The 17,098-nt window shown below is 48.5% G+C and overlaps 2 protein-coding genes across 2 annotated transcripts in view; one reads left to right on the forward strand and one right to left on the reverse strand.

Annotated features, from left to right (window-relative positions):
- On the reverse strand, window positions 1-2,151 carry SDF2 (stromal cell derived factor 2). Its single transcript, XM_072353250.1, has 3 exons — window positions 1,953-2,151; window positions 1,671-1,867; window positions 1-1,011 (listed from the first exon to the last, which is right to left on the reverse strand). Exons 1-3 carry the CDS (start codon window positions 2,110-2,112, stop codon window positions 724-726), a joined length of 645 nt encoding a protein of 214 aa, XP_072209351.1. The 5' UTR covers window positions 2,113-2,151; the 3' UTR covers window positions 1-723.
- SUPT6H (SPT6 homolog, histone chaperone and transcription elongation factor) overlaps window positions 2,144-17,098 on the forward strand; it is a 25,947-nt gene continuing 10,992 nt past the window's right edge. The window contains exons 1-22 of the mRNA XM_072353245.1: window positions 2,144-2,263; window positions 7,144-7,275; window positions 7,740-7,898; window positions 8,054-8,124; window positions 8,539-8,734; window positions 9,408-9,492; window positions 9,876-10,149; window positions 10,983-11,084; window positions 11,571-11,687; window positions 12,226-12,315; window positions 12,668-12,810; window positions 13,059-13,210; window positions 13,582-13,680; window positions 13,868-13,997; window positions 14,106-14,256; window positions 14,674-14,828; window positions 14,966-15,161; window positions 15,498-15,637; window positions 15,716-15,833; window positions 16,099-16,175; window positions 16,350-16,485; window positions 16,887-17,024. Coding sequence (XP_072209346.1) covers window positions 7,167-7,275; window positions 7,740-7,898; window positions 8,054-8,124; window positions 8,539-8,734; window positions 9,408-9,492; window positions 9,876-10,149; window positions 10,983-11,084; window positions 11,571-11,687; window positions 12,226-12,315; window positions 12,668-12,810; window positions 13,059-13,210; window positions 13,582-13,680; window positions 13,868-13,997; window positions 14,106-14,256; window positions 14,674-14,828; window positions 14,966-15,161; window positions 15,498-15,637; window positions 15,716-15,833; window positions 16,099-16,175; window positions 16,350-16,485; window positions 16,887-17,024 — 2,838 coding nt within the window. The 5' untranslated portion in view covers window positions 2,144-2,263; window positions 7,144-7,166. The remainder of the gene's footprint in view (window positions 2,264-7,143; window positions 7,276-7,739; window positions 7,899-8,053; window positions 8,125-8,538; window positions 8,735-9,407; window positions 9,493-9,875; window positions 10,150-10,982; window positions 11,085-11,570; window positions 11,688-12,225; window positions 12,316-12,667; window positions 12,811-13,058; window positions 13,211-13,581; window positions 13,681-13,867; window positions 13,998-14,105; window positions 14,257-14,673; window positions 14,829-14,965; window positions 15,162-15,497; window positions 15,638-15,715; window positions 15,834-16,098; window positions 16,176-16,349; window positions 16,486-16,886; window positions 17,025-17,098) is intronic.

Raw genomic sequence — 17,098 nt, forward strand, 5'->3', positions numbered from 1 at the left:
GGTCTTTGGGATGTGATTTATTTTGGGGTTCTGGGATCTGTGTCCAAATGGGACTTGGGGATGTGATTTGGGATGCTGGGAACTGCTTTGTGTTAGGATCTGAGGCACTAGGAACTGATTCAAGTTGGATTTGGGATGCTGGGATCTGCTTTGTGTTGGATTTGGGACGCTGGGATCTCATTTGCATTGGATTTGGGATGCTAGGATCAGCTTTGTGTCGGATTTGGGATGCTGGGATCAGCTTTGTGTTGGATTTGGAGGCTCTGTGATCTGACTCCTGTTGGATTTGGGGCACTGAGCTCTGCTTCTAGTCTGAGCTGGGCTTTAGAGTTGACCTTGTGCTGGATCTGGGAGGGTGAAATCTGTTTAGTGTCAAATTTAGGACACTGGAATCAGCTTTGTGTTGGATTTGGGATGTTGAGATCAGCTTTGTGTTGGATTTGGGATATTGAGATCAGCTTTGTGTTGGATTTGGGATATTGAGATCAGCTTCGTGTTGGATTTGGGATATTGAGATCAGCTTTGTGTTGGATTTGGGATGCTGGGATCTGCTTTGCATTAGATCCCAAACACTAAGTTCTATTTCATGTCAAATTCAGCACACCAGGACCAGCTTTGTGTTGGATTCAGGATGTTGGGCTCCACTTCCCAGTGCACATCACAACCGCGTGTAGACGGGGGCCATCCCCACACTGAGCAGCCCCGAACGCATCAGTCCGTCTGTCACAACTCAACGTGGTGCTGCTCCGCTTTGAAGACCTCTCCGGGCTGCATGAAGATGCCTTCCATCACCTTCCAGTAGTTATTCTGGCTGGAGGTGGCCATGCCGTGCACCTCCCTCTGCCCGTTGATGGGCCTCCCGTACTGCTCCCCTGTCACCGAGAGGAAGACGTCGGTGGAGGCGTGTTGGAAGCGCACCTCGCTGTCCCGTGCCCAGTAGGTCCCACTGCACAGCACTGTCCAGTCATCCAGGTAGTCACCCTCACCATCCTCTCCAAAGGCGCTCACCTCCTGGAGGAGAAAAAGAAGCTCGGTTTTAGGGCTCTGGTCTTTGTATCACCAGAGGGACAGAGAAGGGACAGTTCTGTGGGTGTGCTCAGATTTACAGGCTGCAAGTTTTGAGTGCTGATTCAATAGCAATCTCATTAACGCTGAGCTAAGCGGGTGTCCCAAAGGTGCTACAATGCTGACCTTGTGTGGGGGATGACATGACATGGGGGAGACAGAGTATGTGGACAACCCTAGGAGCCAAGATGGGGCAGGATGGGAATGAGGACTGGGAGAAACGGGCTAGAGGACAAGGTGGGGCTGACAGGGATCTGTTTTGGCCTGGAGGTCCAAGAAGGTCTTGGGGTGACAAATGGGGGTTGTGTGAGGGAATTGGTGAGGCTGGTAGGGACTTAAGAGAGCAGATGGCAACAAGTGGGACATCACAGGTCCTGGAGGACATGGTAAGGACTGTGGAAGACCCAGGAGGGACCTGATAGCAACAAGAGGGACCCAGCAAGGACTGTAGCACCCAGCAGGGTCTAAATATGGCCTGGGAGACCAATCAGGGACCGGGGAACAGGCCGAGCCTGCAGAGAGGAGCTGCACCCAGGACACAAGGGGTGCCCGGTTGAGGTATGACACACGAGGGCTGCTCCCGGGGGGCAGGGCCGTGCCGGTACCTGGTTACCAGAGAGCGGGGAGACGAAGTGGTGGCTGTGCAGGTTGCGGCCGGTGCTCAGGTGCGTGAGGCGGATGGCCTGCCCGCAGCGCACCGGCTGGCCCCGTTCGCACACAGCGGCCGTGCGGCCTCGTACCCTCCAGTAGCTGTTCCCATCATCCGCCGCCGACACTCCGGTCACCGACTGCTGCCCGCTGCCTGCGGGAGAGAAGAACGGCGATCAGGCCCCAAGCCCCGTAACAAGGCCCCGGTACACCGAGATAGGGGAATGTTAAGCCGTTACCGGAGCCGTAGCGAACGTCGTGCGAGTGCAGCCGAACGTTGTGCCGTACGTTGAGCAGCTTCACCACCGAACCGCAAGTCACCGGCCCGGAACCGCCGCCCCGCGCCGTAGCGCCCAGCGCCAGCACCAAGGCCACCACCGGCACCGGACCCCGCCGCATCCCCACGACGGTAGCCACCGGAAGCGGAAGTGGTGCCTCTCTACCCGCCCGGAGATCGCAGCTCGTCTGCTCCGCCCCCCCCTTACCCCCCACCCTCCTCGTTCGTCTCCACCGCCGCCGCCGAGGCCTCCATTTTCCCTCAGCGCCTCGGGTAAGGCCGCGCCGGGCTGAGAGGCGGGGGGGAGCCGAGGGCGGCCCGGGGGACTCCGGCCAGCAGGTTACCGGGGCTCCGAAGCCTCCTCCGGGCCCTGTTTGCGACTGGGAGGCCGCTGTAGGGCGGGGGGAGCGGCGGGTGGGGGGTGCGGTTGGGCCTCCACGCCTCGTCCTCGGTTGTGGGGTGAGGGCAGAGCCGGCCCGGCGCTGCGGGGCTCCGGCTGTGTGCTGGCCGCGGCTGTGGGCTGGTTATGGCCGGTCCGTGGTCCCCACACGACCCACGGGAGCGGCTGTAGGGCGGAGAGGTGTGCCAGGGCCTTCTGGAGCTGTGCTGAAACGTGGTGATGGCTGGAGGGGGGTGGAGAGGGGAGCATCGCCGTGCTTCCTTACGGGTTGGGGTTGGGGGAGAGAATCTCAATTTCTTACGGGTTTATTGTGTTCTTCTTTGGTTCCTGGGCGGCCCTGGCCTTCAGGAACAGGTCCCGTGCTGATGGAGTGCTCTGTTTGGTTATCAGCGTCTGACACGGCTCTCCCCTTCCTGCCCCCCCCCCTATCCAAAACAAGCTGTGGGGCAGCAGCCTGGGCAGATCCTCCGTGGGGTTAATAATCAGTGAAAAAGTGATACGTGAAGGGTGAGGGGAGCGTGGTGATGTCAGTTGGGAGTGGTTATTGTGGAGGTTCACAGTCATCCGTTCCTCTTTCTGGATGTGGTGTTACGGAGAAGGAAAGGAAGCACTGAATTCCGATGCTGAATTATTTAGGATGGCTAAACACGGCTGTGGGAGGATGCGGAGAGAGCCCAGGTGCTTCTGAGTGCTGACATGGTGGCAATGGGTTTAATGAAGGCACCAAATACCACAGTGCGATTGACTCTACATCAGTTATCTCTGCTGAGGAAGCAGCAGGGAACATCTCAGCAGTGGCTGCTCCTAAAACAATGCTTTAGTACCATACCAGGGTCTAAAATAGGTATTTTGGAATTGCTTTAAAGGTGTGGAGAACAAAGCTGAGAACTCTGGCATGCTGCTGCACCAACCACCGGCAGCTCGTGTGCTGGGTGCTGCAGATGGCTCTGGTTCACCTATCATCTACAGGGAAACTCAGCCCATGTTTCCTCACCCTGGTTGGGGGGGGGGGACACACATGCAGGTGGGAAATGAGAGACAGGTGTGTAAAGTCGTGGGGAGGTCAGAGAAAGCAAGCGGGGTACATCGGTTTTCTATTTCTTGGAGGAAATGATGACGCAGCAGGTCTAAAATAAACAGGCGGAAGTGCTTTTTTTCACACAACATACTATTAGACTGTGGCACACCATGTTACCACAGGATGTACTGCAGCACAATAGCACCAAGGAGGTGGGACTGGCAGGGAGCAGTAAGACTCACAAAGCAGGTACAGGAACTGCGTGAGCTGCAGTGCCTCCCCCGACCTTCCTCTGTCACAGCATTGCTGATCTCCAGTTGCAAAACGCTGCACTGCAATGCCTCATTTTGCTTCACTGCACACCTACCATTGAGGGGGGGGGGCATCTGGTTTAGCTTCTGACCTCAATAATGTATAAAACAGCTGTGAAACCTAAATACATGACGTGTTCCTCGTGCTGTATCAGGGCTGGCAGGCCCTGCAGAAGTCTGTGCTTGCAGCAAGGAGTGGCTCTTAGGAGAAGCCTGCAGCTGATGAGGAGCCTGTGAGGGTGCTTTGTTGTGTTGTGAATGCCTTAGTGCTTCACGGGGATGCTCTCGTGGGCTTGTGAGTTTCAGATTAAAGATGGTGATACGATCATCTGCATTTTGTGGTGAGACACAGACTGGAGGTCACTGCTTAGAGACTGCTGTTAAATCCACACATCCAGGCTCAAATATAGCATTTTTATGTGATATACTTATTCAGCGTGTTTGTCACCTTTGCAATTGGTTTGGGTTTTTCCTAATGAGCAGATTGTTGCAGTCTCCTACTCTGTGCCATGCTCTTGTTGTAGTAGGATTAATTTCACGAGCATCTCATTGACAAAGTGAATGAATTGGGCTTCTTTAGGCACCACGTTTGAATTCTGAGTCAAGTTTTCAAGCTTTCACATTCTTACAGAGCTTTCTGAATCCTCTCCAATTCACCCATTTTGGCTTCAAGGAGCAGATATGAGAGCAGGACAGAACTGCTCGGTGGTGACTTTGGCAAAGGTTTTTCTATAGAACAGAAGGATCCTAAGTGAACTGTGAGTTGAACCGTGAGATGGCAGAGATTAAAACTTTCCCTATCCAAAAAACTATCCTGGAATAGTATTGGTTTGGGTTGGGAGCTTGATGTTGTTACTCCTATGATGGATGGGGAGCAGTCAGGATTGTTGCTTCTGTTGTGAAATTGCATGCAGCTCTGGCCTGAGCCTAGGTTAGTGACTTCTTGTTTTCTGCCTTGATGCTGATATCCTGGGACTACTCCTGGGTCCACAAACAGGGTCCAGTTGGGTTTGCTGCATAATAAACACCATGAGTGACTGCTCTTTGGTTCTGCAGGTACTGCTGAGATGCTTCCTATTTCCCTCATCCCACATTTGTTATGGCTGTGGGGCTTCTATGGGCAATTCCTGATGTCAGTCCTGTCCCTGCCTTGGCTCAGTGCTGCCATGGCAAGGCACAGGAGTGCTCTCTGTCATCTGTTTTGATATTTTGCAGGTGCTTGCCGTGTATTTCCATTTCTGAGCTTAATGAGTTAACTTTTGCTTGTGTATCATGTACAGACTGTACCTACCTCCAGCACTGCAATCTTCTGACTGCAGTCCTGAGCAGCCAGCAAGTATCTGGATGTGTGACTGAGGCTTTGCAGGTGCTTTAACATCTGGTTTACAGCATGCTCAGATCCATCGTTTCCTTACCAAAGCAGAGCGGTACCTGTGGTGCCCGGCCTTGCTGATCTGATCTCTGCTCACTGTATTGACAGCAGAGAGCTATCTACTCTGTGTCACTTCAGTTAAAAGCAGCTTATAGACTCTGGAAATTTGCCATTGTGCCCTTGAGCTGAGCAAAGTGCAGGAAACCCCACTCTGAAGCAAAGGTCAGGTAAGCACACAGGTCCAGCACTGCTCAGGGCACCTCTGTGTCCACTCCTGCTGCCATCACTGTGCTGCCCTTGACCCCGGTCCATCTTGGTTAGTGTCTGTCGGCTGTGAGGTATTCTGGGGTAAAACTAGTCACCTACAGAAGCCTGTCTGCTCTTGAACAGGTGAACATGTAGGTCTGGGTCCTGTTTCCCTGCCTTTTTAGTGTTCTTGTATAACTTAGCATTTGCTCCCATGCTGCAGCAATCTCCTACTTTCTCTGGGGGTTGTTACAGGAGCAGAAGTGCTGCTGGGATGCTCTGAGGATGGATCCAGTGCCTGATACAGCCAGGATAGCCTGGAAATCCTCAGTGAGGATGGATCCCTGGAGTCAGACAAACTGAGCCCTCTGAGCAGCAGCACTGGTCTGAAGTCCATATCTTCACCTCCACCCATGTGGGAGGAGGTCTCTGCCTGTCTTCTGTGTTATTTCAGATGAATGCCTCTCTCAAAGGAAGGGTGGAAGAGGCATGGTTAGTACATATCTGATTCAGCATCTCCATGGTAATAGCTGCCCTCACTTCCATTTGCTGTGCTAAGTGACATCTCTCCTGTCCTGGGGTGGAATTCAGCAGAGCTGAAAGCTCCCGGTGTCGTGGGTGGTTGGCGTGTGGAACCTGCTCAGCTGGATCATTACATGAGATGAGCTTCCGAAGTCACAGCTGTTCCCTGCGTCCAAACAAATCTCATTTGACGTGAACTGAAATTACCAGGAAATGGTAGAACAAGTGGTGAGGAGGAACGTTGGAACTGCAAGTGAAATGTTTCGCTAGCAGAGAGTATTAAATTTGCACATCACACTGTGATAAAGGGTTTTTTTTTCCCCCTTGCTGTACGAGTGGAAACACTGGAGAAAAAAGCAGCTTGGTCTGCAGTGATGTTTATGTTAATACACCCTGGTGGGTACAGAAGAATAGGTGAGGAAGTGTGGAACTGACATAATGTTCAACTAAAGCTGGCAAACAAAGCAACTCCTGTTCTCTGATGCATGCAGTTACACAGGGTTCATCGGTGGCATTTGCTTTGAAATGCAAAAAGCATTTACCTGGCAGCAGTACGGCCCTCGGAAGTGTTATTATGGAGGGGGATGCTGGAGTGTGTGACATCTGCAGTGCCCTTCTGAGGGTGGGGATCATGCTGTACCTGAATGCTGTGCCAGGGCGGTGATGTCCTGTCTGCTGCAGAGCAGCAGCCTTGGCTTGCTGCAGCTTCTCCCTGTCTGGAGCATCATAAGTAGGTGTTGGCCACAGCCATGGAGCCCTGAGCCAAGGAATACAAGCTACTATCTGCTTGCAACTGAGGTCTTTCCCTTGTCTTTGTTGTGGGCTTCCTTTCGTGAGATAGGGCCAATGCTATATCTGGAGCTATTCATGTTTTAAGACATAAAAGATTCTTCATGGTCTGCCTTTTTTTAATTGATCTGAGAAGCAAATCCCTGGGTTTTTTGAAGTTGCTGTGTTTGTGCGCCAGATGTGTGGATCTCTGACACAGTGCTGCATTGGTGATGGTGTAGGGCTGCTGTCCTGGCCAAGCATGAGAATGTGGATGGGATGAAGGGCTTTGGTTCTGTGTGCTGTTTCAGCTGGAGCTCAGCTGTGCAGTGAGTGCTGCCGTGACAGTCGTGTTCTGCTCACTGAGATACAGCCTGACAGGGGCAGGCAGCCCCTGGCTGCTGCCTTCACTTGCCTAATCTCTGGTGACAGGGATGTGCAGGCAAAGGGGGCTCTGGGTAAGCGGTTGTGTTCCCCTCCCTCAGCTGATGTGATGGATGTGTTCTCTCTCCCCAGTTCCTGCGTGAGACACCACAGCCATGTCTGACTTCGTAGAAAGTGAAGCAGAGGAGTCAGAGGAGGAGTACAACCAGGATGGGGAGGTTGTTCCCAGGGTAACCAAGAAATTTGTAGAGGAAGATGAGGATGGTGAGTGTACCTGTCAGCTCTGGCTTTGTTTAACTGTCTGTGTGCCTTGCTGCTCTGTTTTGCATCACGTCGCTGCAGATGGAGCAATAACTGTGCAGAAATAGTGTGACCATCTGTAGTCAATATTTCTCAGCTGTTTTAGTGCTTCATTTCCTCAGAATGCTTAAATGGGTCTTAGTGTTGGTAATGGAAAATAGACTCCCTCAGCCCCCACAGGACTTTCAGGCACACAGTCTGATAGAGTAGGAATTCTCCTGGTGTGACCACTCCACCTCCACCTGTTCATGAGATAAGACAAGAAATGGGGCTTTGGCATGAGCAGCCGACTGGACTCTATGTCAGTAAAAGTGTTCAGTTAAGACTGTCTGTGTGGGTAGTGTGAAGGAAGATGTTTGTATAAAGCTGAGGTGACTTGGCAGATAAAGACTGCATAAACGTCAAATGCTTGTTGCTCTCCACCCCAGATGAGGAAGAGGAGGAGGAGAATCTTGATGATCAAGATGAGCAAGGGAACCTGAAAGGATTCATTAATGATGATGACGATGAGGAAGAGGAAGAAGAGGAAGAAGCCAGTGACTCTGGAGACTCTGAGGATGATGTTGGCCACAAAAAGAGAAAGCGCAGTAAGTTTTGGGGTGATTGTTTATAGCAGGCCACAGTGTAACTCTCCCTCTGCTGTTGTGGTCTGTGAAGCCTGGGTGAGCTGTACCCTCACTGATTTGCCTGTTCCCAAGTGGATGAAGGGAGAATGTAATTTGTTACTGCTTTCTTCTGTTAGCTTTTGATGATCGCCTGGAAGATGATGATTTTGACCTCATTGAAGAGAACTTGGGTGTTAAAGTCAAAAGGGTGAGTTGTGTTTCCGTGCTGTTGCTGATGGTGTGGTGCATCTTAGTGGCGATGCTTGGCTACTACCTGGTGCGGTACCTCCTGCCTTCTCCTGGCCCCTTGAAAAGGAAAGCTGAGTGTCTGAAAGAAGCATGATCTCTCCCTGGCTCCTAGAGTATGCAGAATACTTCCCTGCATGGTCCTCAGCAGGCAGCTATGTTGTGTGGTGTGCTGTGCCAGATGAGCAATATGGCTCTCTTGGAGCTGAGTGGTTCTTTGTCCCTCCTGGCCTGTTCTGTGCTGGGCTCTGTCCTACTCTTTCCAGTTATCACCTGGAAAGCAGAGGAAGCACAATTCTAACCCAGAAGAGACAACAGAAGGCTTGTGTGGCTGTGCCAGGGCTTAGATGCACTAACAAGTTTTTTTTGCTTGCAGCAAAAATTCAGGCGTGTGCGGAAAATGTCTGATGATGAGGATGATGAAGAGGAAGACTATGGTAAGGAAGAACATGAGAAGGAAGCCATTGCTGAAGAGATCTTTCAGGATGGTGAAGGCGAGGAGGGAGGGGAAGCTGTTGAAGCTCCTGTTGCACCACCAGAAGAGGAAGAGGAGGAGGAAGAAGATGAATCTGGTGAGTATGGATGGTCCAAAACTTGTCATAGCATAAAAGCACTGGAACCAAGTAAGGCTTTCCCTGAGCTATAGTTAACCAAAATCTGTGGCCCGACGATGGTCCAGCTTTTGTTGGTCTGATTAGTACAGTCTTTAGAATTAAAAGTTAGCAGATTTAGTTTGGACAAAGTAGTTTAGATGAACAGAAGCATACTGTATACACTGTGTTCACTGTTTCCTTTAAACTTCCTTCAGAAGGAAAATGCTTCTAAAGATGTTAATGGAGGTCCTGGTTAGCACCTGTCAGCACAGTGCACACTTGTCCTAGTTCTGCTCTTGGGCATTAGCCCATCGTCTTTGCTAACACTGTGCTGAAAGAGTTGCAAAAATTATTTCTGTCTAGCATTTAATGCAGCGGGGCTTTTTTTTTACTGCATTTTCTGTGCACTGAGCTGCTGATAGCTGCCAGATGGCTTTTCCTGTTTTAGAAAGTTAGTTCTACCTTGTTATTGTGGTTCAGGCTTCTGGAATATCTGAGGTTGGTGCAGGAAATGCTGTGGGTAGCAGTGCAGGCCAGCAGCCACCTAAGACTGTGGTGCAGTTGTGCCAACTGTGCTGTCTGAGCTGAAGTTTGTCAGTTACTGTCTGAGTGTGTGAGTGTCCTGACTGCTAAAATGGTTCTGTGTGTCCAGACATCGATGACTTCATTGTGGATGATGATGGGCAACCTCTGAAGAAGCCAAAATGGCGAAAGAAGCTCCCTGGATACACTGATGCGTAAGTATTAATTGTAAATTGGCCTGGAGCCTCCAAACCAGTGCTCAGATTACTTGATTTTTACAACTGCAGTGTGATATTCTGCATGTGGTTGGAAATTGCTGGTCTTGTTCCCCAGAGGAACCTTTTAAATGTAAAGATGGGGCTTTAATTCTGTAGCTTCATAAATGTCTGCCTTCTTCCTTTTCCCTGGATTTTGTAAATAAGAGTACCAAAAGTAGTCCCTTAAGAGAGATAGTAACATTTAAAGCTCAAACAGTTGTGTACCTATCCACAGTTTTTAACCTAGGTGCAAAAATAAAGCTTAGATCATAGGTGTTGTGGCCAGAACAATATTTTTTTGAACTGCATAATGGGACTGATGAACAGTTTTTGCATTCCAGTGCTTTACAGGAAGCCCAGGAAATTTTTGGTGTGGACTTTGACTACGATGAGTTTGAGAAGTACAATGAGTATGATGAGGAGATGGAGGAGGAATACGAATATGAGGATGAAGAAGCTGAAGGAGAGACCCGCGTCCGACCCAAAAAGACTGCCAAGAAGCGTGTCAGTCGGCGTAGCATCTTTGAGATGTATGAGCCCAGTGAGCTGGAGAGCAGTCATCTAACAGATCAGGACAATGAGATCCGAATGACAGACATGCCTGAGAGATTCCAGGTAAGGGTGTCAGTGTGCACACAAAGCATTTCACCTCCTAACAAGTACAGCAGGCCTGGGGCCTGCAGGTCAACTTTCTCACCTGGCTTCTGGCTGGGTTTTGGCATCCCTCTTTTCTGATCCCATCCCTTAAATCTAACTGAAACTCCACGATCAAATGTAACAATGAAGCTGAATTGTTGTGGAGTTTTAGCACTGGTCTTAGTTTCTCTTTGGCCACTGGGTGCCAGTGTTGCACTGTTGGATGTGGAGTGGAGCTTGTGCTCTTCTGAGGTACCTTTTGTGCTGGATACTGTTAGCAATCCCATCAGTTGTAATTTTGGCTAAGAAGAGTGAAACTGCAGCATCGGAGAAGGCTTGCTGGGATTTTCTGGCCTACAGCTATACCAGTTAATGCAACTGTTCCATGCAAGGTGTTTCAATAACCTGCTTTAATTGAAGTGACTCCTGTCAGAGCAAAGTCCTGTTTGTGCTGCTAGAAATCATTCTGGTGTCTCATTTTTGTCATAATTTTCACCCCATATTCATATTTCCCCAAAGACTCGGTGCACTTGGATCTCCCTTTAGAAAATGTTGGTACCTCTGTGCACAGACTTGTTACTCACCTTTATGAAAGGTGATGTTGAGTCTGCTGGCTTTTGAAAGGACCTTTATTCCATGCCAGCATATACAAGGAAAGATGATGTGTGTAAAATCTTCTCTTTGGACATTTTGTCATCTTCACAGATGATGGCTAGAACATCTTCCTCAAAAGATAAAAATGGCTGGGTCTGAATGACCAGAGAGGATTTGGAGCTGCTTTATGTGCTGTTATTCCTGTTGTCTTTTCACAGTTGCGATCCATCCCTGTAAAAAGTGCTGAAGATGATGAGCTGGAGGAAGAAGCTGACTGGATTTACAGGAATGCATTTGCAACACCCACCATCTCCTTGCAGGTAAAGAACTACGTCTGGGACTTCTGTCCTAAGAGAATTGGTGACTTGGAGGTGCTGCAGATTTCCAACCTGGAGACGTTGTTGTAAGAGTCTACACAGAAAAATATAGTGCCCAATGTAACTTTTCTTTCTGGATTTTAATGGGTCACACACATCTCCATTTTCATATCCATAGAACAGGACCAAAAACCAGAACAGAGATATTGCAAGAATTATTGTCAAGAAAGACAGATCTCTGAGCCACCATGTACTTAGGGATAAACTAATATTAGCTGTGATCTGCTTTGAGTCATTAGTTACATTGGCCAGATGCTACTTCTTCTTTAAGCCAATCAGGCTTTTATGTGGTCTGAAATTGCAGCATGCAGCTAAACCTACATCCCCAGCTAACAAAATGGTCACCATTTCCCACCCTTAGCCTGGGCTGTTCTTTTAGCCGGGGAGCTCAGGACTACAATCGACTTAATGTGTTGTTTATCCTTTTAGGAAAGTTCTGACTACCTTGATCGTGGACAGACCAGCAGCAGCTTCAGCCGCAAGGGACCCAGCACCATCCAGAAGATTAAAGAAGCCCTGAATTTCATGAGAAATCAACATTTTGAGGTACTGTGTAACTCAGCTTCGTTTTTGAAATGAAGTCTCATTATACAGGTGGGATTGGTAGAGGGACTGCTGCAGGTATTTAGTGTAACAAAGGAGAAGTATCTGTGATGGCCTACATGATTGCCTCTCCTATGGAAAAATGGTGCTTCCCTGGAAAGTGTAGCTCATCTCATGTGAGCTGTGACAGAAGAGGTTTTAACATCTGTTTGATGAGGCTGCTGTTGCTCTGGTCAAACTGATAAATTAGGTGAAAATATTCCAGAGTCTCTTGAGCCTTGTTTGTTCCATAAGATGTTTATCATCCATAACAACGTTTATATGAGAGGTATTATATGATTTCACAGAATCTCTTTGGTGTATGTGGTGTATTATTTATTGGAACAGCCTAGGAGCAGTGTCATGATTCAGCATATCTCCCACACTGCTGGCTCATCCATTTGTTCTCTTAAATGGACAGGAGCAATCTCTGGACCTGTGCCTGCCAGGGTCAGCCCAGTCTCCTTTTACTTGGTGTTGATGAGTCTCGTTTCTGACCTAGGTCCCATTCATCGCCTTCTACAGAAAGGAGTATGTAGAACCAGAACTGCACATCAATGACCTGTGGAGTGTCTGGCAGTGGGATGAGAAGGTGAGGAGTGTTTTCAGTGTCTATTATCCCATTGGTATTTACCATATCTTCCTACATAGACTGATGCTTTTCTTTAGTGATATTACCTGTCAGGAGTACCCATTCCTTTTCTACCATCAGGTAGATTCAAACCGTTATTTTCTGTTAACATAATTTGTTTCTGAGACAAAACCCGCCACGGATTTATCACATCTGAGCATGTCTGTGGGTGAAGATGTTGCTCATTTTTATATGACAAACAATCTGGGATCCTGGGAAATGCCTGTTTAGGAGCCCCTCATGGGGAAGAGAGAGGACGGATTTAGCACACAGCTACATTGCATTTCAGTGGAAATTCCTGTTTTTGTGTTAGTGGACCCAGCTGAAGATCCGCAAGCAAAACCTGACACGTCTGTTTGAGAAGATGCAGGCCTACCAGTATGAGCAGATCTCTGCTGACCCAGACAAGCCTTTGGCTGATGGGATAAGGGCTCTTGATACTACTGACATGGAGAGGTATGGTGTCATGACTTTTTTTGTATCCATTCCAACATAATTTAAGGTGTATATTGTACAGCAGGCCAGAGAGCAGATCATTTACTTTAAACTCGCTACAAAACTAGTAATAAGAAATGTTTAAAACTCTTTCACAAGAGGACCCAAGTGCTCCGTCTGCCTGACCTGTACCAGAGCAGGTTCCTTGAGCACTCTAAACACAGCTCAGTTGAGAACAGGATGTAACGTGCTGGCTTTGCACATTCTAGGCTGAAGGACGTGCAGTCCATGGATGAGCTGAAAGATGTGTATAATCACTTCCTGCTGTACTATGGACGAGACATCCCCAAGATGCAGAATGCTGCAAAGGCTGCTCGAAAGAAGCAAAAACGTATCCGAGAAGATGGTGAAGAGGAGGAAGGTTTGTCTTTAAGCTTGATAAGTCTCGTAGTCCTGGGCTGATTCAAAATCCTGGTTGGAAATAGTAGTAAGAAAGCTTGTTGAAAAGCCTAGGTGTGTGCATAGATCATCTCTGCTGCTCTCTTCTGTCTCAGGTTAGTCCCAGGTCTTTCAGGCATCTCGAAAAATGTTTAGGATTTGCCACACAGGCTGTTATTTTTCCAGGGAACTGAGTTACCCCATTCACAACCAGAGTATTATAAATAATTTTAAGGCTGCTGTGAGCTTTCATGTTCTCGTGTGGTTTAGGGACTGTTGCACAATGTAGTTTGTGTTTGTCCCCTTTATTGTGCTGCTGATATACTGGCCTTGCTAAACATGTGCTTCCTGTAGGTGAAGGGGAGGATGCAGAAGATGATGAGCAGAAAGGGCCTGAGCTGAAGCAGGCATCCCGTCGGGATATGTACACCATCTGTCAAACAGCTGGGCTGGGTAAGAGCTCTGCTCTGTCACGCTGAGCTTGCAGTGTGCTATAGCTTAGCCTGCATCAGATTCTGGGTTGTATGGCTTATCTTTAGGAGAAGGGCTGACAGTTGAGCTCAGTGTAAGCTACAGTGCCCTTCTCATTGTTTGTGTGATTTTGTTTTTTAATTCTATGTTTTGTTTGTTTTCCCCCTAGATGGCCTGGCTAAAAAGTTTGGTCTGACACCTGAGCAGTTTGGAGAGAATCTCCGAGACAGTTACCAACGTCATGAGACAGAGCAGTTCCCTGCAGAGCCCCTGGAGCTGGCCAAGGACTACGTGTGTAGGTCAGTGTGTGGGGATCCTCACCGAGATCCTGCAGATGTAGCAGGGGAAGGGATCTGGTTGTGTTCTCACATCCCAAGACTCTGCATTGCCTCTTTTTTTGCTTTTAGTCAATTTCCAAGCCCAGAAGCTGTTCTGGAAGGAGCACGGTACATGGTAGCATTGCAGATAGCCAGAGAGCCTTTGGTCAGGCAGGTCCTGAGACAGACTTTCCAAGAAAGAGCTAAAATCAACATTTCACCAACCAAAAAGGGGAAGAAGGTAAGGAAAGGAGCTCTGACTCAGTGATTCATCTTGGGGAGGGATCTAAATAATGTACAGACACTTGTTTTGTGTCTGAAAACTTCTCCCATGTCAATGGCAACTCTGAATGAATCCTAAAGCAGCATGTGAGCTGGGCTGTAGCAGAGGCAAGCTCAGCAACAAGCTGCATTTTCAGCTTCAGCATTTCCTTGGACCTGATTCTTCCTGTTGAGATGTTGCCTTCAGTTGTTAGAACAGTCTCTGTTTTTTCTGGGACTGGGAATGAATTCCATTATGTCCTGCTGGGGGAGGAAATGCAAACTGGCAGGCATAGTGAGGGAGCACTGAATAACAAACATTGTCTACTGCAGTGTACAGTAGGGTCTGTCTTTGTGGATGCCTGCATGCATGCTGATGGTCTTTTCTCTATCCCAGGATATTGATGAAGCCCACTATGCTTATTCCTTTAAATACTTGAAGAACAAGCCTGTGAAGGAGCTGCGAGACGACCAGTTCCTGAAAATGAGCCTGGCAGAGGAGGAGGCACTGCTGACTATAGACATCAGCATAGACATGAAAGGAGTGGAGGGGTGAGTTCTCAGTGCTCATGTCTTGGCAGAGGTTATTCATCTATTGCTGCTGTGCTACTGGAGCTCCTCTGTAACCCAAACTGTTCCTAGATGTCACAATTATCTGTTTCTCCTTCTCTTGGTGTTTTTTTTTCCAGTTACGGTAGTGACCAGACATACTTCGAGGAAATCAAACAGTTCTATTATAGGGATGAGTTCAGCCACCAGGTCCAGGAGTGGAATCGGCAGCGTACCATGGCCATTGAGCGATCCCTCAACCAGTTCCTCTACGTGCAGATGGCTAAAGAGCTGAAGAACAAGCTGTTGGTGGAGGCCAAGGAGTATGTCCTCAAGGTGAGGTGGGGCACAGGTGCATGTGAGACAGTGCTAAGCTTATAGTTGCTACCAGTCTTGCAGCATGTTGAAGACAGCTGCTGACAGGCCATATAAAGGCACTTGGGAAGGAGAAGGAGACAGTGAGGGATCTGAGTCAGGTTCTAAAAGTAGAGAGGAAAGCAGATGCTTCAAAGGGAGAGAAGACGGGCTTTGTGCTGGAGACCTAGTTTTGATTCTGACAGAGTATACTGTCCTTCTGCTTTGAGCAGACCTTGACCTTCACCCTGGAGTAGGGCTGTGTCAAAGCTCCTGCACTGGATTTTCTCACTCCTCTCTCCCCTCCCTTCTTACTAGGCTTGCAGCCGCAAGCTGTACAACTGGCTGAAAGTAGCTTCATACCGTCCTGATCAGCAAGTGGAGGAAGATGATGATTTCATGGATGAAAACCAAGGGAAAGGAATTCGGGTGCTAGGCATTGCATTTTCCTCAGCCAGGTAAGAGGAATGGAATTGGCTCAAGATACATGTTCAGCTTGAGCAGTCCTCCACATGTGAGTGACCTCTGTGTTTCAGGGACCACCCTGTGTTTTGTGCTCTCGTTAACGGAGAGGGTGAGGTTACAGACTTCCTCCGACTGCCACATTTCACGAAGAGAAGAAATGCCTGGCGTGAGGAGGAGAGGGAAAAGAAGGTGAGCCTCAGCATGGCTATTATCTTATGACCAGTGCCCACAGATTGCTCTTGGTACCGAGTGATGCACTGTGGACCGGAGAGGAATAACCAGTCTGAAGTCAACATAGGCCTTATCACTCTTATGTGCAAGAATTCTGCCTTTCTTCCACCCTGTGGTTATTCTGGATTTTCCCTTCAAAATAGAAAGCCAAAACTCTGGTAGCTGATTCAATACAGAAACCCTCTAGCTTTTCTACTCTGACCTGTCTCACTTTTCTTTCCAGGCACAGGATATTGAAACCTTGAAAAAATTCCTTTTGAACAAGAAGCCTCATGTGGTCACAATTGCGGGCGAGAACAGGTCAGATAACAGACCTTTGTGTTCCTTCCACTTCCAAGTCTCTATGCAGTGTTTTCCTTATTCTTCTCTACATTTCATTGCTTGGACAGTTAGTGGGAGGAGGGAAGGACTGATGGTGCCCCTCCCCAGGTATTGAGTTTTCCCCCTTCAATACCCTTGGTCATTTCTCCTTAGGGATGCTCAGATGCTGATGGAGGATGTAAAGAGGATTGTTCATGAACTGGATCAGGGGCAGCAGCTGTCCTCTATTGGAGTGGAGCTGGTAGATAATGAACTGGCCATCCTCTACATGAACAGCAAGAAATCTGAGGTGAACCTTCTCTTATTTTAACCATTCCTTAGCCTTTGGTTCATTTGGGCTGTCTCAGCTTTTGCTTATTATAGTGGCCCAGCCTCGTGTCATACACTGCCTCATGTGATCCATTTAGAAAGAGACGTACTGATCCTTAAGTCAAGGCAAAACAGTTTGTTTAGGCTTCCCTGAAGAAATCAGCACTAGCAGATGCATGAAGTAGATGTTGGTGTAGTCTGAAATGAATCTTTTTCAGCTGAGTGGATGGGCTCATTTTGTTCTTATTTACAGCAGGCTTCCTAGGGGTCTTTTGATCTCAGCTCTCTGCAATGAGCAACAAATGCCTCCCTTGTTCCAGTCCTTTTCTGATGTGTCTTTGCTTGGCATGCCACAAAATGTGATTTTCTGGCCTCTTGCAGAATGAGTTCCGGGATTACCCACCTTTGTTACGTCAAGCAGTCTCCCTTGCTCGTCGCATTCAGGACCCTCTCATAGAGTTTGCCCAGGTCTGCAGCTCTGATGAGGATATCCTTTGCCTGAAACTCCATCCTCTGCAGGTAAGCTTTCCTTATGGGATCTTTAGGTGGGAGGGTTCCATCTTTGCAAAACAAAATGGCTTGAGAGGCCTGGG

This window comes from Excalfactoria chinensis, chromosome 19 (assembly GCF_039878825.1).
Source record: "Excalfactoria chinensis isolate bCotChi1 chromosome 19, bCotChi1.hap2, whole genome shotgun sequence".
NCBI lineage: Eukaryota > Metazoa > Chordata > Aves > Galliformes > Phasianidae > Excalfactoria > Excalfactoria chinensis.